The sequence below is a fragment of the Chiloscyllium plagiosum genome, chromosome 37 (genome assembly GCF_004010195.1).
Source record: "Chiloscyllium plagiosum isolate BGI_BamShark_2017 chromosome 37, ASM401019v2, whole genome shotgun sequence".
NCBI lineage: Eukaryota > Metazoa > Chordata > Chondrichthyes > Orectolobiformes > Hemiscylliidae > Chiloscyllium > Chiloscyllium plagiosum.
In genome coordinates, this window is record NC_057746.1 from 33,907,538 (window position 1) to 33,923,476 (window position 15,939).

Genomic DNA, 15,939 nt, shown 5'->3' on the forward strand with positions numbered 1-15,939 from the left:
ACCGCCTTCCTAACCTGCAATCTTCTTCCTGACCTCTCCGCCCCCACCCCAGTCTGACCTATCACCCTCACCTTGACCTCTTTCCACCTAGCGCATTTCCAACGCCCCTCCCCCAAGTCCCTCCTCCCTACCTTTTACCTTAGCCTGCTGGACACACTTTCCTCATTCCTGAAGAAGATCTTATGCCCGGAACGTCGATTCTCCTGTTCCCTGGATGCTGCCTGACCTGCTCCGCTGTTCCTGCAACACATTTTCAGCTCTGATCTCCAGCATCTGCAGACCTCACTTTCTCCTCAAATCAGTTCCAGGTCAATTAGAGTCAGGCCACAAATGCTTCCTTTTCATCCCACAAAAGAATGAGTAAGAATCTTAATTATTGGGAGATATAGATATCTTAATAAATCCTGAGACTGAATTATAACTTGGAGAGCAGATTAAAGGGTCTTTTCCCAGCATTTTCCTTTATTTTGTTTTAAGAACAGCAAAAGACAATAATATAACAGTTTTTGTACTCCACCCACTTTTACTTATTATTGAACTCAACCAGAATTCCATCCAAACCTGTGAAGTCCCTGCCTATAGAGCTTAGTTAAAATTATTCTCAACACTCAATTGTTTGTGGCCTTTCCTTATTACAATTTCTGGATTGTTGTTGAGTTTGGGATACTAGTGATGTATGTGTTTCTGCTTTGACAGAACCTCAAGCAAGTACCCAGACTCTGAGCAACCTCTGGAGTAACTGCTCCTGCTTTTAGCCCTCTGTCAGCATGTGAACGTTGGGTTTCTGAAAATCACGCTCAAGTCCTTCTCGAGATGCTGCAAATTCTCAATGTCTCACATTGTATCAACAGATAAGGAAGATGTCTTGGAGCGTCTCATTGGTGATATTATTCAGCAAGGTGACATTGGCTGGAATTGAGAGTATGGTGCTGGAAAAGCACAGCAGGTCAGGCAGCATCCGAGTAGCAGGTGAATCAGTTTTGCCTGAAACGTCGATTCTGCTGCTCCTCGGATGCTGCCTGACCTGCTGTGCTTTTCCAGCACCACACTCTTGACTCTGATCTCCAGCACCTGCAGTCCTCACTTTCTCCCTCCTGACATTGGCTGGAAGCAGAATCTAGATTAGAGTGGCGCTGGAAGGACTTGCTGATGAAGGGCTTTTGCCCGAAACGTTGATTCTCCTGCTCCTCGGATGCTGCCTGACCTGCTGTGCTTTTCCAGCACCACTCTAACCTAAACTCTGATTCCAGCATCTGCAGGCCTCACTTTTGCCCATTGGCATATAACCACAGTTAAGCTTAAAAAACAATGAGCCCAACTTTCAAAAAGGAATTGGGCTAATCCTCAAAGGAGAAATGTTTTCAGTTTCATAAAGGAAAATGGCCAGGAGCATCGGCTAATAGAATGGTCTTCCAAAGAAGTGGAACAGGCAATAGGATGGAAGATTCTTCTGTGCTGGGTCATTCTTTGAAATATTAATATCAATCGATTAGAACCATTTTACATAATATTCTGAAAATATATTCCTTTATCCCAATATTAAAAACAAACAATTGCTTATACATTGGTTTCCTGAACTCTGGAATCTGGAGGAGGTAAGAAGATATTTATATCACTCAGATATTTAGAGAAAGACCCTGAAAAACAGCATACAGCTATCCCTTGATTAGCCTTGTGTTTCCTGATCGACTTCAGAAAGAAATGCTCCTAAAGTAAAAACATCTAAAGCTAGAAATACTCAGCATCTGCAGAGAGAGGGAGACAGAGTTAGCCCTCCAGGCCCTTTATCAAAGATAGAAGATGTTAGGAGAATAACATGTTTTAGATAGGTATGGAGGGAGGGGTACATAGAGGAGGATAATATAATGATTGTAACAAGGTAGACCTCATGGAATATGAGTTCCCTGATTAGGGCTGTTAACTGGATCCAATCAGGGAGCTCTGGCTGACAGATATAAACAAGAGTGTTCAGGGAGAGGTGTGCACCGCGGGGAGTGGAGTGTATTATTTCTCCCTTCAACTCTATTTTGATTTAATCCCTGCCCTCCCCTTCACTGTTTGATCACACAGCATTTCCCTTTGATGTGAAGGGCACTGCTTGTCACTGGCCACTCGGGTGTTTTCCTATTTTCCTGGTGGTGGAAATTGAATAAAGATTCATGCACCTTGTGTCTCTCACTGTGTCTCACACCTGCACACACACAACATGGGTGCTGGGGAAAAAATAAGCACTACTGCAGTTAGGTGGTAGTGTGGGGGTTAAAAAAAATAGACTGCTGCTGCACACCATCCACCTAAAAAAATTTTTAAAAAATTTAAAAAATAAACAAAAGTGTTCAGGGAGAGGTGGGCACCACAGGGAGTGGAGTGTATTATTTCTCCCTCCAACTCTATTTTGATTTAACCCCTGCCCTCCCCTTCACTGTTTGATCACACAGCATTGCCCTTTGATGTGAAGGTCACTGCTTGTCACTGCCCACTCGGGTGTTTCCTTTCTTCCTGGTGGTGGATATTGAATAAAGAATCATACACCTTGTGTCTTTCACTGTGTCTCACACCTGCGCACACACAACATGGGTACTGGGGAAAACATATACACCACCACAGTTAGGCGGTAGTGTGGGTGTAATAGAATAAAAAGAGAAAAATTTTTTTAAAATAAACAAGGTGTCAAATGTTCTGTTCACTTGAGAGCTGCCTCTGAGGAAGAAGAGAAAAAAAACAAATAAACAGAAATGTTCGAGGTTCTGTTTGCTCTGAGAGCTGGCTCGGAGGGAACTGAATCAGTTCAAGGACTCTCCACATGTAAATAAAGGGTGATGGTGACCGGCCGCTGTGGAGTTATTTCAGTTACTATGAAAGGATGGGAGGCAGGAGATGGTGGAAACAATGATGAGCCCAGTCTACATGGGATAGTAACAGGACCAGAACAGGAACAAAAGATGGAGGTGCAGGAAGTGTACATGCCAAAAGAAAACAGAAGCTATCGTTACGGAGTAAAGTTGTCAAATTCGCACACTTAATGACTGCAGTATCTGGAAGACTGATGTCATTCCTCTCTCTACAGATGCTGCCTAATCCACTGCAGTTTCTGCTTTTATTTCCCATTTCCAGCATTTGCAAAATTTCCCTTTGATTCAAACAAAAATCCTATTCCTCTCGGATTATTACTCTACGGGGACAGATTTTCAGTGGTTCAGCATTTTTACCACCATCATTTCGACCAGGACTGAAGAAGGGGTAGAGTTTCTCAGTGAATGTCGCAGTGAAAGTGTAGATATGGGTCTTATTCTCTGAGTTATAAAAGGACACCTTCCCTCCCTCATAATCCAGACAGACTCGGATCTTCCTTGGTTTCTCCCTCAGATCTAAGTGTTTCCACGTTTTGGTAGCAGCTCTGTACTGATATCCATTTCTCAATGCGACTATCCAGCCTCCGGAATCTGGATTCAGGTCAATGGCCTCTTTCCTGCTGATAGATTCTCTGACCACACCCACATCCCACTCAGTCTTTTGCCCCACCATCACCTCCCAGTGATGTTCCCCAGATGTGAATCCCTCACGTCCCAGGACACACAGGCAAGGATCAAATCTCTGTGGGGAGTCCGAGGGTGACTGCTGTCTTTTCGTGGTGTGCCTCACACTCGTGAACTCTTCGGACAGGAGGAGATATGGGTGAGCTGTACAAGGGTCCAAGGTCACTGGAGCTGAGGGAATAGAATTAAACAGAAACTCTTAACACATTCTGTGAGTGACCTGAACACTCCCTGAGAAGCTGATGAGTAATATCATTAATGAGATGATAGACAGAAACATGGCAATGTTACTCTCACCCTCACTTACACTGGATTCTATAATTAGCGTCTGATTTCCCAATAACCTATTCATTTCTGCGATGGGCACTGTCACAGGCCAAGTCAGCATTTATTGCCCACCCCTAGTTGCTGCGGAGACTGCGGTTGTGAGCTGCCATCTTGAACAATTGCAGCCCATGGGATACATGGACACCACAGTGGCGTTCGAGAGGGAGTTCCTGGATTTGAACCTCGTGACACTGAAGGGACAGTGATATGTTTCCATAATGAGTGGCTTGGAGTGGAACTTGCAGGTTGTAGTGATGTCTTTGTCCTTCTAGTTGGTAGAAGTCTGTAGAAGGTGCTTTGGTGAGCTGCTGCAGTGTAAATGTAGATGGTACACTCTGCTTCTCCTGAGTATTGGTAGAGTGAATGCTTAAGGTGGCAATGGGATGTCAATCAAGCCGGCTGCTTTGACTTGCATAGTGTCAAGAATCTTGAGTGTTGCAGTTGGAGCTGCACCCATCCAGATAATTGGGGAGTATTCCATCATATTCTTGACTTGTGCCTTGTAGATGATGTACAGGCTTTGGAGAGTCAGGAAATCAGTTTCTGAGTATAGAATCCTGAACTCCCCACCTGCTCTTGTGAGCACAATATTTATAAGGCCTGTCCAGGCTGGTCAATGGTGACCTCCTTGGTGGTAATGCTGTGGTTTCAGCATTGGTAATACCACTAAATGTCCAGGGGAGATGGGTCAGATCTTCTCTAGTTACCTGGTACCTGGGTGGCGCAAAAGTTAATTACCACTTATGAAAGCAAAACTAGATATTGTCCATGATGCCTCTGATCATGCTTCAGAATCTGAAGAGTCATGAATGGTGCTGATCATTGAGCAGATGTCTTTGACCATCCTACTCCTGATCTTATGATGAAGGGAAGGTTCATATGACCATATAACCACAGGAAATTGGAACAGGAGTAGGCCATTTGGCCCCTCGAGCCTGCTCTACCATTCAGTAGGTTCATGGCTGATCTGATATTCCTCATGTCCACTTTCCTACCCTTTCCCCATTAGTCTTGATTCCTCAAAAATTATCTATTTATCTCAGCCTTAAAATACACAATGAAACTCTGCCCGCAGCTCTCTGTGGTAAGGAGTTCAAAACGCTCACAACCCTCTGTGAGTTTGATGTCAAGGGCAATCAGTCTCACCTCGCTATACAGCTCCTACCACTTCCAGAAGAGAGCTGCTGAGCTGAGCAATTCAAACTCTGTCTTTCTGTCTGTTCCTGGGGAGATCAGTCCATCCACTGCCTCATGCCAGAAAACTAACCTGTGCTAATCACTGTCAACATCTTCTTCCAGACTCGGTACTGCAGAGATCCAATGGCCTTCTCTACATTGACAACAGGACCAGTCTTCACTGGAGCTGGGGTAGATCTCTTCACTCTACATGAACAGAGCAGTGCAAGGTAACAGCAGCAAATTATGAGCATTCAACATCAGAGAAGAAAAATAGGTTCTCATTAAATCTATTTACCTGCAGCTTTTCACCATCTCTGGATATCTCTGAAAGAAGCAAAAGATAGCAATTACTCTTTCAGAACTTTGTTACAAACATATCACATATTTAAGGGAGACACGGTGGCTCAGTAGCTAGCACTGCAACCTCACAGCACCAGGGACCCAGGTTTGGTTCCACCCTCAGGTGACTGAACAAACTCCACACAGACATTCTCCCCATGTCTGTGTGGGTTTGTTCCCACAGTCATAGGATGTGCAGGTTAAGTGAATTGGCCATTGAAAATGTCGAGGGGTGGGATGGCCTTCAAAAGGGTTGGTGTGGACATGATGGACCGAATGGCCTGCTTTCACAGAGTAGGGATTCAGATAAATAGTAAGGTTTTCAGACTTTAAACAACAAAAATCAGCCCTTTATGCTGACAGTGTGAATTTAATGATTTGCTACAGCTGATATCCTACAACGCAACTCACAATGGAGTCAACTACAATTACCTTATACATTCAAATATTCCCTGTGTAAAATAATTAGTTTCAAAGAACAGTGGGTTTCATATTCCCATGAAAACAGAAGAGATACTTTATATGAATGCAGATGTAGGCCACTTGGCCCATCAAGTCTGTTTCTCCATTCAATGAGATCATGGCTGATCTTATTACTCCACATTTCCGCCTAGCCCTGATACCCTTGTACCTTCCCTGGTTTATTGTGACTCTCTATCTCTGCCTTAAAAGTATTTAATGACAGTTGAGTGGTGATCCTTATAGAGGTTTATAAAATCATAAGGGGCTTGGATAGGGTAAATAGACAAGGTCTTTTCCCTGGCATTGGGGAGTCCAGAACTGGAGGGCATAGGTTTAGGTGGAGAGGGGAAAAATTTAAAAGATTAGGTTAGGATATCTGGTTGGCATGGACGAGTTGGACTGAAGGATCTGTTTCCATGCTGTACATCTCTATGATTCAATGATTTTGCTCCCATTCTTTTTACAAGGAGAGAGTTTGAAAGACTCACAGGTCTCTTACAGAAAATGTTTCTTGGTTTTGAATAGGATTCAGTTTATTTTCAAACTATGAACCTAGTTCTAGATTTTCTCCACAAGAGGAAACATCTTCTCCACATCCATCTCATCAAGACCTCTCAGGACCTTAAACATTTCAATCCAGTCACCTCTTCAAGACTCTAGCAGATATAAGCTTTTTCATTTGCTGTCCTCTCTCTATCTCCCCGCCTCTTCTCCTGAAGACTTTGATATGTCACTAAGACTAATGGTCATTTGTCGTGCCTGAGCCTAAAGCCCACTGACTATTCAACTGTGTGGGCAGCACAAGCACGGAGTAACCAATTTCAGTTTGCTCAGTCCAGCTTCCCCCTGCCATAAATTTCTCAAATAGGATCTTTTTACATCCACCCGGCTGTGACTTGGTGTAGTGTCACATCCAAAGGCCAGTGCAGTGCTCTCTCTGTAGTGCCCTGCAGTGTCAGCCTGGGTGAGCTGATCAGAGTGGAGTGAGACTGGAATCCACGATGGGATTGGGAACAGAGCCTTAAATGACAATGTCAGCTTCTGTTGGGACAAACGGGAAAAGGCAGGGAAGAGAAAGTGAATGTCCAAGGAGGCACTGACTCTGAGAAACCACACGTGGTCCTCTTCTCCCAGTAACTGCTGCACCTCCTGAATGGAGGCGGACAGCACTGCTATTTCTTTGGTTATCTTCTCGATCTTTCCTTTCATCAACAGGGTCTTTTTCTTCTTTTCCTGCTTCAGTTTCTGCAAGGCAATCTTCTCCTCCTTCTGCAGAAACTGGTAAAGTTTGTCAAACTCTTTCTTCACGTGCTGCTCTGCCTCGTTTGTTCGCTGCTGTGGGAACAGAAAAATTGAAATGACCAGATTAATGGATCAATTTCTGGGACACAAATGATATGTGTTTCAAGCCATTCCTGATTCCTGACATGTATACGTTTGCTAATAAGGTTTACATTACAGAGCACTGGAAAACTCACAGCTACTGACAACACCAGCAAACAGACTCCAATCTCAAACCTACAGAATGAGCTGAAACAAGGCCAGAGAAGGTTGGAGAAACTCACGAGGTCTGGTAGCATCTGTGGAGAGAGTCAATGCTTTGAGTGGTTGGGAGGTGCTGTCCTGGAGGGATTGTCACTGGATGATTAGTCCAAAGAGCCAGAAAAGTGTGAGGTGATTCACTTTGGTAAGAGTAACAAAAAGATGGGGTACTGGGCTAATGGTCGGATATTTGGTAGTGTGGATGAGCAGAGGGATCTTGGTGTCTATGTCCACAGATCTTTGAAAGTTGCCACCCAGGTAAATAGTGCGGTGAAGAAGGCATATGGCGTACTGGCTTTTATTGGTAGAGGAATTGAGTTCCGGAGTACTGAGGTCATGTTGCAGTTGTATAAGACTCTGGTGCGGCCGCATCTGGAGTATTGTGTGCAGTTTTGGTCGCCATACTACACGAAGGATGTGGAGGCACTGGAACGGGTGCAGAGGAGGTTTACCAGGATGTTGCCTGGTATGGTAGAAAGATCGTATGAGGAAAGGCTGAGGCACTTGGGGTTGTTTTCATTGGAGAAAAGAAAGTTTAGGGGTGACTTGATAGAGGTAGGGCCGAAGGGCCTGTACTGCGCTGTATTCTTCTATGTTCTATGTTCTATAATGTTCCCGGTGACGGTATTTGAATCCTGGATATTTCACTTCAATAAAAATCTGGAATTAAGTGTCTAATGATGACCGTGAAACTGCTATCAATTGTCACCTGATTCATAAAGTCCTATAGAGGAAGAAATCTGCCATCCTTTCATGGTCTGGCCTATATGTGACTCCAGACCCACAGCTATGTGGTTGACTCTCAACTGCCCTGCAGGCAATTCAGAATGAGCCATAAATACTGGCCTAGGCGAACATGAAGACTGCAGATGCTGGAGATCAGAGTCAATAGTGCGGTGCTGGAAAAGCACAGCAGGTCAGGCAGCATCCAAGGAGCAGGACAGTCCACGTTTCGGGCAAAAGCCTTTTATCAGGAAATCCTGATGAAGGGCTTTTGCCCATAAATGCTGGCCTGGCCAGTACTGGGTGACAGAGGAATGTCCAGTGAGATTCCAATAGTCTTCATCCATTGAGGAAGAAGAGGTGTTGTTGAGTCTTCTAAACTGTCACATCTACGTGGGTTCCAGGCAGTCTCAGGCAGCTGCTTCCCTTGGGTTTTATCATGAGGCTTCCCCAGTGTGATTGAAGAATCAGTTTCCCAAATGAGGACGTGAAATCGAACCAAAATTTCAACTGCATTTGCATTCTGAAGGGGTCAATTTTCTTGCAAAGAAAATATGTGCAGCACAGAAATGGAATATTGGGCCTGATAGGTCCATACCAGCATTTATACTTCAGCTGACTCTGCTCACTCTACACTGCTCTGCTCAGTGTGTCAACATAACCTTCCATTCCTTTTTCCTTCATCTATTATTTCAAGGTTAATGTTGATTTTTCTCTGTGCACCTTCGCAGCAGCTGTAACACTGTAACCTGTATTCTTTTTTGTTATGTTATGACAAGGGGTAAACCCCTCGCTAATTTAAATCAGCCACACAGAAAAGATTCACCCCGTGCTGTAATCTGTTAAAATTTGAGAGGCAAAGGGCTATCCCAGAGGTCACTAGTTAAAGTAAAAATTAATAACTTTATTCTTTAAGTATAACAGAGACTATTAACTAACGACCATTTACAACTCATTTCTCTTAAACCTATCTTTTACCTCCCCCTCTACAATACTAGTCTAATAAAAAAATCCCAGTTATGATTTACCAAAAAAAGACCAATTTTCAAAACAAGTCAGCTAGCCGAGTTTTCTCTGTAATTCTCTATTCAGGTCGATGGTCTGCTGCACAAACTTATCAACCGGTGTCTTTCAGAGAGCTGTTCTGCTGGCAGTCTGTCCTTGTTGGTGGCTTAGCAGGTCTCTCTTTTGGCTAACTGGTCAAAATATCTGTTATTTACATCCCAACACATTGGATCGTTTCATTGGTTTTAATATTATCAAAATACTAAATTAATTGATTGGAGCTTGATATCTTGGGGCATAATTTAAACAGATTGGCTGAATTTGAATTTGTTTTTGTCTCATGGCAACCCAGCTACTCTAGCTGTTTTGACCAAAGGTTACATTGTTACCTTGTTCTGGACTCTCTGAGCTTCTCTAAGTCCTTGCCAGCTTTTCAACTCTCCTAAAGGTACAGTACACCCACAACTTCTTACCAGTTACCTTGATGCACTTGTATAGTATATGATCTGCCTGTAAAACAACACTGATGAAGGGCTTTTGCCCGAAACCTCGATTTTCCTGCTCCTCGGATGCTGCCTGACCTGCTGTGCTTTTCCAGCACCACTCAAATCTAGACTCTGATCTCCAGCATCTGCAGTCCTCACTTTTGCCCTGTAAAACAACACTGTTCACTATATCTCGCTACACGTGACAGTAATCAATCAAATCAAATCAGCTTCCTCTTGAATGCCTCGATTTGACTTGTCTCAGTCACTCCCTGTTGTAGTGAAGTCTCTCCGAGTGAAAGAGTTGCTCCTGATTTCCAACAGGATTTCTTGGCGACTATTCTATATTTATGACCCTTTTACACAAACACCTCAGAGTAAAGATGTTACGTTAAGGCTTATCTTTGATTAAACAGGCTTAAAGAGGATAGTTGAGCAAGAGTTTAAAATTTTACATAAACGATGTATTAAACGTACCTTAATGGAAGCTAACCTTCTCTCGTAGGTCTTCTTTGAGATACTGCATTCCCTCTTCTTGTTCTGGAGTGGACACAGTAAAGTTTGCAGCAGTTCCTGCTGAAAATGGGACACATCTATTAATTGTGCTGACATCAAGTCTGTAAGCCTGCATACAATTATTAGGAATGTGAATATTAGACTCAAAACATTCAGCTAATGTTCAAATCGTTGCTGTTTTTAACAGAGGGCATTACTGTGCTTATTTTAAACAAAGTAACATAACTACTAAAGACTGCTTCTGTACGGGTGCATTGGTTTAGTTATGTTCAGGCCAGACCTCAAAGTGTTTCTTCAATCATGTTTATGGACATTATCTGCACGATGACACAGCAGCGCTGACTGGAATCTCTAGCACGTGATTACAGAGGGCCCTGTTACATCACAGAATGTTTCAACAGCTCCTCCAGAGAGGCGATGGCACAGTGCGACTGTCACCTGGGGACCCAGTTACAAAATAAACGAGAGCAGATGATGGAATTGGAAATAAATCAAAATCTGGAATTAAATATTTAATGTGGTCATTGTCAATTGTTGTAAAAACTCATGGTAACATACTTGAGAAAGACAACAGCAGCCCTTAGTTGCTGCAGAGTGATACAAACAGTGTGGCTGAGCTTCCTCGACCATCCCCCCAGCCTGAGATGCGGTCACCCTCGGGATCAGCTCACTACCAGTCATCTCTCTCCAGTAAGAAAACAGCATTATTGTGATTACCTTTTTAAAAATATACCGGATTTAACAAGTGTGATTTTATTTTTCCTTGTTTGATTGGGCCCTGGGTCAGGTTGTATTATTAATTGTGGTCAGCTTCTAAAGTGGGAGGTGTGTAGTTCCAGTGATATTGGAGATGCCCAGCCTATCTCACCTTGGCCTACTGAAGTAAGCCCATTGGTATTGAAGATGTCACGGGTTCACAGTGATCGGAGCAAGAATTTCTCTGTTTCTTGTGCCTTCCTTCCTTCCCCTGATTGTCTATTGTTTCCCCTTCTGCTCTCTCCATGCTCATCATCTTTTTTACCCTCCAGATGCCTTGCTCCTTATTCAACTGACATAGGACCATTTTTTTCAGAATGTATTTATTCACAGGATGAGGGAGGCACTGGCTAGGCCAGCATTTATTGCCCATCCCTAATTGCCCAGAGGGCAATTGTGTGTGTCTGGAGTCACATGTGGGCCAGACCAAGTAAGGATAGCAGTTTCCTTCCCTAAAGGACATTCACAAACTAAATGGGTGTTTCCAACAACTGGCAATAGATTCACGATTAGACCCTTACTTCTCGATTTTTAAAAATTGAATTAAATTTGACAACTGTGGTGGGATTTGAACCCATATCCCAGGAACATTACCTGTGCCTCTGGGTTAATACTCCACTGATAATACCGCTAGGCCAGCTCCTCTCCCATTGGAGGCCATTCAGCCCCTCAAGCCTGTTCCACCACTCAATGAGATCAAGGCTGATCTGTGTCTGAACTCCATATTCTTTAATACCTTCACTTAACAAAAATGATCTTCTCAGATCTAAAATGAACAACTGATCCAACATCCACTGCTACTGTGGAAGAGAGTACTAACTGTCTACCACCTTTTGTGTGTGGAAATGTTTACTAGCATCTCTCCCAAACGGTCTGGCCCTAATTCTCAAACTGTGCTGATTCCCAGCTCCCAGATTAAAAATGAGACTGTTAACTATTTCCTCTTTGAGGAAACGAGGAGAAGTAGGAATAGAAACGAAGTAGTAGTGAAGGAACTGAGTATTTGGTATCAGTCTTCATGCTGAAAGACACCAGCAGCATACCAGAACTTCAAGGGAGTCAGGGGCAGAGGTGAGTGTAGTGGCTATCACTAAGGAGAAGGTGCTGAGGAGGTGGAAAGGTCTGAAGGGGGATAAATCATCCAGACCGGATGGGCCAATCCCCAGGATTCTGAGGGAGACAGCTGAAGAAATTGTGAGGCATTGGTGGTGATCTTTCAGGAATCACTGGAGTCAAAGAAAATCCCCAGAGGACTGGAAAATAGGCTGGTTAGCCTGACCCTAGTCATTAGTAAGGTTTTGGAGTCTATCGTTAAGGTTGAGATTGCAGAGTACTTAGAGTCGGATGCTGAGGGGTGACCTTATAGAGGTTTACAAAATTATGAGGGGCATGGATAGGCTAAATCGGCAAAGTCTTTTCCCTGGGATCGGGAAGTCCCGAACTAGAGGGCATAGGTTTAGGGTGAGAGGGGAAAGATATAAAAGAGACCTACTGGACAACTTACGTGTATGGAATGAGCTGCCAGAGGAAGTGGTGGAGGCTGGCACAGTTGCAACATTTAAGAGGCATTTGGATGGGTATATAAATAGGAAGGGTTTGGAGGGATATGTGCCGGCTGCTGGCAGGTGGGATTGAATTGGTTTGGGATAACTGGTCAGCATGGACAGGTTTGACCGAAGGGTCTGTCTCCATGCTGTGTATGACTCTATGACTCTATAAGTGCATGGTTAAAATTGGACAGAGTCAGCACAGCTTCGTCAAGGGGAAATCATGCATGACAGAACTGGAGGAATGCTTTGAGGAGGTCATGAGTAAGTTAGACAAAGGAGGGCGTGTAGGTGTGATTTATTTGGATTTCCAGAAGGCTGCTGACAAGGTGCTGCATAGGAGGCTGCTAAACAAGATATGAGCTCACGATGACTTGGGCAAGGTACTGGCATGGATAGAGAATTGGCTGACTGGCAGAATAAAGAGAATAGGGATAAAGTGTCTTTTTCAGGATGGCAGCTGGTGACTAATGATGTTCTGCAGGGGTCAATGTTAGGACCATATGTTATACATTAACAATCTGGATGATGGAACTGAGGGCATTGTTGCTAAACTTGCAGATGACACAAAGATAGGTAGAGGGACATGTAGTCTTGAGGAAGTGGGGAGGTTGCAGAAGGGCTAGGTGAGTGGGCAAAGAAGTGGCAGATGGAATACAATGTGGCAAGGTATGAGGTTATGCATTTTGGTAAGAAGAATTGAGACATGGACTATTTTCTCAATGGGGAAAGGTTTCAGAAATCTGAAGCACAAAGGGACTTAGGAGTCCTCGTTCAGGATTCCTTTAAATTTAAATTGCAGGTTCAATTTGCAGTTGGCAAATGCAATGTTAGTTTTCATTTTGACAGGGCTAAAATACAAAAGGAGAGATGCACTGCTGAGGCTGTACTGGACTCTGGTCAGACTGTATTTGGACTATTATGAGCAGTTTTGAGCCCTGTATCTAAGGAAGGTTGTGTTGGCATTGGAGGGGGTCCAGAGAAGGTTTACAAGAATGATTCCAGGGATGAAGGGCTTCTGATATGAAGAGAGATTGAACACCCTGAGTCAGTCCTCAATGGAGTTAAAAAGGATGAGGGGGATCTGATTGAAACTTAGAGAATACCGAGAGGCCTGGTTACAGTGGACATGGAGAAAATGTTTTTACAAGAAGGAAAGACTACGACCCAAGGGCTTCACTCTCAGAATGAAGGGATGACACTAGAGAATGGAGATGAGGAGAAATTCCTTCAGCCAGAGGCCAGGGAATCAGTGGAACTCATTGCTGCAGGGAGCTGTGGAGGCCAAATTATTGAGTGTATTAAGATATGGATAGCTGGGTTCTTGATTAGTAAGGGGGGATCAAGGGTTATGGGGAGAAGGCAGGAGAATGGGGTTGAGAAACATTTCAGCCATGATCGAATGGTGGAGCAGATTTGATGCGCTAAATGACCTAATTCTGCTCCTGTGTCTTATGGTCTGTTGTTAGGCACTGCCTTCCCTTTCAAATCTGCCATCATGTTGTCTCAAAAAGCATGCAAACCTTGACTGCCCTTTTCTCTCTATAATCAATGAGCATTGTTTCTCCCCTAACTCATAGACATTTCCCTTACAGTTCCATGTTTGAGGATTTCCAATTGGGTCCCTGCCTCTTATCAACGACAAGAAAAACTTTCCTCATTCCTGAAGAAGGGCTCATGCCCGAAACGTCGATTCTCCTGCTCCTTGGATGCTGCCTGACCTGCTGTGCTTTTCCAGCAACACATTTTCAGCACTTATCAACAACACAGATTACCGACAGAGGCAAGGAAAGGTAAAGCTTTCTGTCTCAATTTGTACTTGACAAAGTCTCTGCTCTTTGGTATCATTGCCCACTCCATCTTCCACCAACCTCTGTCCTAAGCCAGCTGGGTGGGAGAATCTGCCTCATGGTGGGGAGGATGGAGCACTGTAGTAGTGTCACTGGACTAACAATGCAGAGGTCCTGACTCATGCCCAGGGAATGTGGGTTCAATCCCCATCAAGGCACCTGGTAGGATTTAAATGCAAGCAGCAAATCTGGGATTGAGAGCTGGGCTATGGAGGACAGTTGCTGGGTTCACCTAAAGTGCAGACATTGAACTGATTTTAGGAGAGTATGAATTTACCCAGTTTAGCCGGAAGTTGTCAGTTAGCAGGTACAGGAACTCAATCAGGTCAGCACTCCCCTGCACTTTCCCCAGGGTGACTAGGGAATGGGGAATATACACAGTGGAAACTCTATTAAAATGTGTACATATTCTGTAGGCAGTCAATATTTTTTACAATCCATGTGACATTTTATAAATTCCTACTTTGGAAATAGAACCAGTCTGACTCAAGATTAAAATCTGTAGGCAGTCAACATGCTTTTGCAATCCATGTGACATCTTACAAATGTCTTCTTTGGAAATAGAACCAGTCTGACTCAAGATTGGAATACATACAGACTCTAACCTTACACCTTTACTAAATTATCTGAATTGAGGTCCCCTTTTTTATTATAAAACCTTAAGTTATCTCCACAATGTGACTTGAAGGAAGCTCTGGGGTTGACATATGAAAACCTGCATCCCCATTCTAAAAAATGCAAGACTTAACAGCAACCTAGGTTTGTTCAATATCTCACGTGAGTGTATGTCACTGTGGTCTTTTACTATAAATTCTTTGTCCTATGATCATACTCTACTGACAAAGGAACAGCGCTCTGAAGCTTGCACCGTATTTCTAGATACTGTAAACCTTGAATTATAACGTGGTGTCGTGTGATGTGTGACTTTGTTCACCCCAGTCCAACACAGGCACCTCCACATCTGTGAAGATGGTAACGTTGCTAGAAGCTGGGTCTCTGGACAATGAAGATGTGACTGGATGTGACTGCTGAATGGATCTGAAACTCCAGGAAAGAGGAATTTCTGAAACTGTTTACCGGACAGACCAGCTCCTCCCAGCCGCCCCTTACCTTCAGTTCCTCAGCTGCCTCTTGGACAGGGACCACCTCGTGGTTCCTGTGGGCTCTGCAAGTCTCGGAGAGCATCTGCCGGTGGGTTTTACAGTAAAGTTTCAGCTCCTGCTGATGGCTCGGATCTTCCCGGAGACAGCTGCCCGTTCTCTGTGCATCCTTCAGGGAGGGCTGAGCCTCCGTGAAAGCTTTCATCGCGTCGGCCCAGGTAGCACACTCTCTCAGCTTCGCCCCCCCCCCCCGGTTCTTTCGCCAGGCAGACACCCTCAGCAACAGGGAGGTCGATCTTTAACGTTCTGCACAATCTCTTGGCCAACCCCACCCCACCCCACAAACACGCAAAGCCAATTCTCCCGAAACTGGTATTTGCAAACCTTTTTCAGTTTCATTTCCTAGTTTGCTGGAAGAGAATCTATGAAAGGCCCGCCTCCTGGATATAGGCGGAGAGGTTGTCACTCCCAGATACTTACTGGAACAGGACGTTGCCAAGACTCCCCCACCCTCCTCTCTGACCTATCACCTCCATCCCCACCACACCACCACCCCCCATTCACCTATTGTA

The 15,939-nt window shown here is 44.2% G+C and overlaps 1 protein-coding gene and 1 long non-coding RNA gene across 2 annotated transcripts in view; one reads left to right on the forward strand and one right to left on the reverse strand.

Annotated features, from left to right (window-relative positions):
- Positions 1–2,590: 2,590 nt before the first annotated feature.
- On the reverse strand, positions 2,591–15,849 carry LOC122541491 (zinc-binding protein A33-like). The gene is made up of 6 exons (XM_043678302.1): positions 15,378–15,849; positions 10,076–10,174; positions 6,945–7,178; positions 5,338–5,366; positions 5,131–5,246; positions 2,591–3,707 (listed from the first exon to the last, which is right to left on the reverse strand). The coding sequence occupies exons 1-6, from the start codon at positions 15,570–15,572 to the stop codon at positions 3,151–3,153; spliced, it is 1,230 nt and encodes a 409-aa protein (XP_043534237.1). The 5' UTR covers positions 15,573–15,849; the 3' UTR covers positions 2,591–3,150.
- LOC122541495 overlaps positions 10,395–15,939 on the forward strand; it is a 28,126-nt gene continuing 22,581 nt past the window's right edge. The window contains exons 1-2 of the long non-coding RNA XR_006309616.1: positions 10,395–10,804; positions 14,013–14,210. This is a non-coding gene — a long non-coding RNA (uncharacterized LOC122541495). The remainder of the gene's footprint in view (positions 10,805–14,012; positions 14,211–15,939) is intronic.

Coding starts and splice junctions, on each gene's coding strand:
- LOC122541491 (XM_043678302.1), bottom strand. CDS start 15,572: ATGAAAGCTTTCACGGAGGCTCAGCCCTCCCTGAAGGATGCACAGAGA. Junction 5,367..6,944: donor ACCACGTGTGGTTTCTCAGA/GTCAGTGCCTCC, acceptor TGCTTCTTTCAG/AGATATCCAGAGATGGTGAA. Junction 5,247..5,337: donor GAGATGGTGAAAAGCTGCAG/GTAAATAGATTT, acceptor CTGTTCATGTAG/AGTGAAGAGATCTACCCCAG.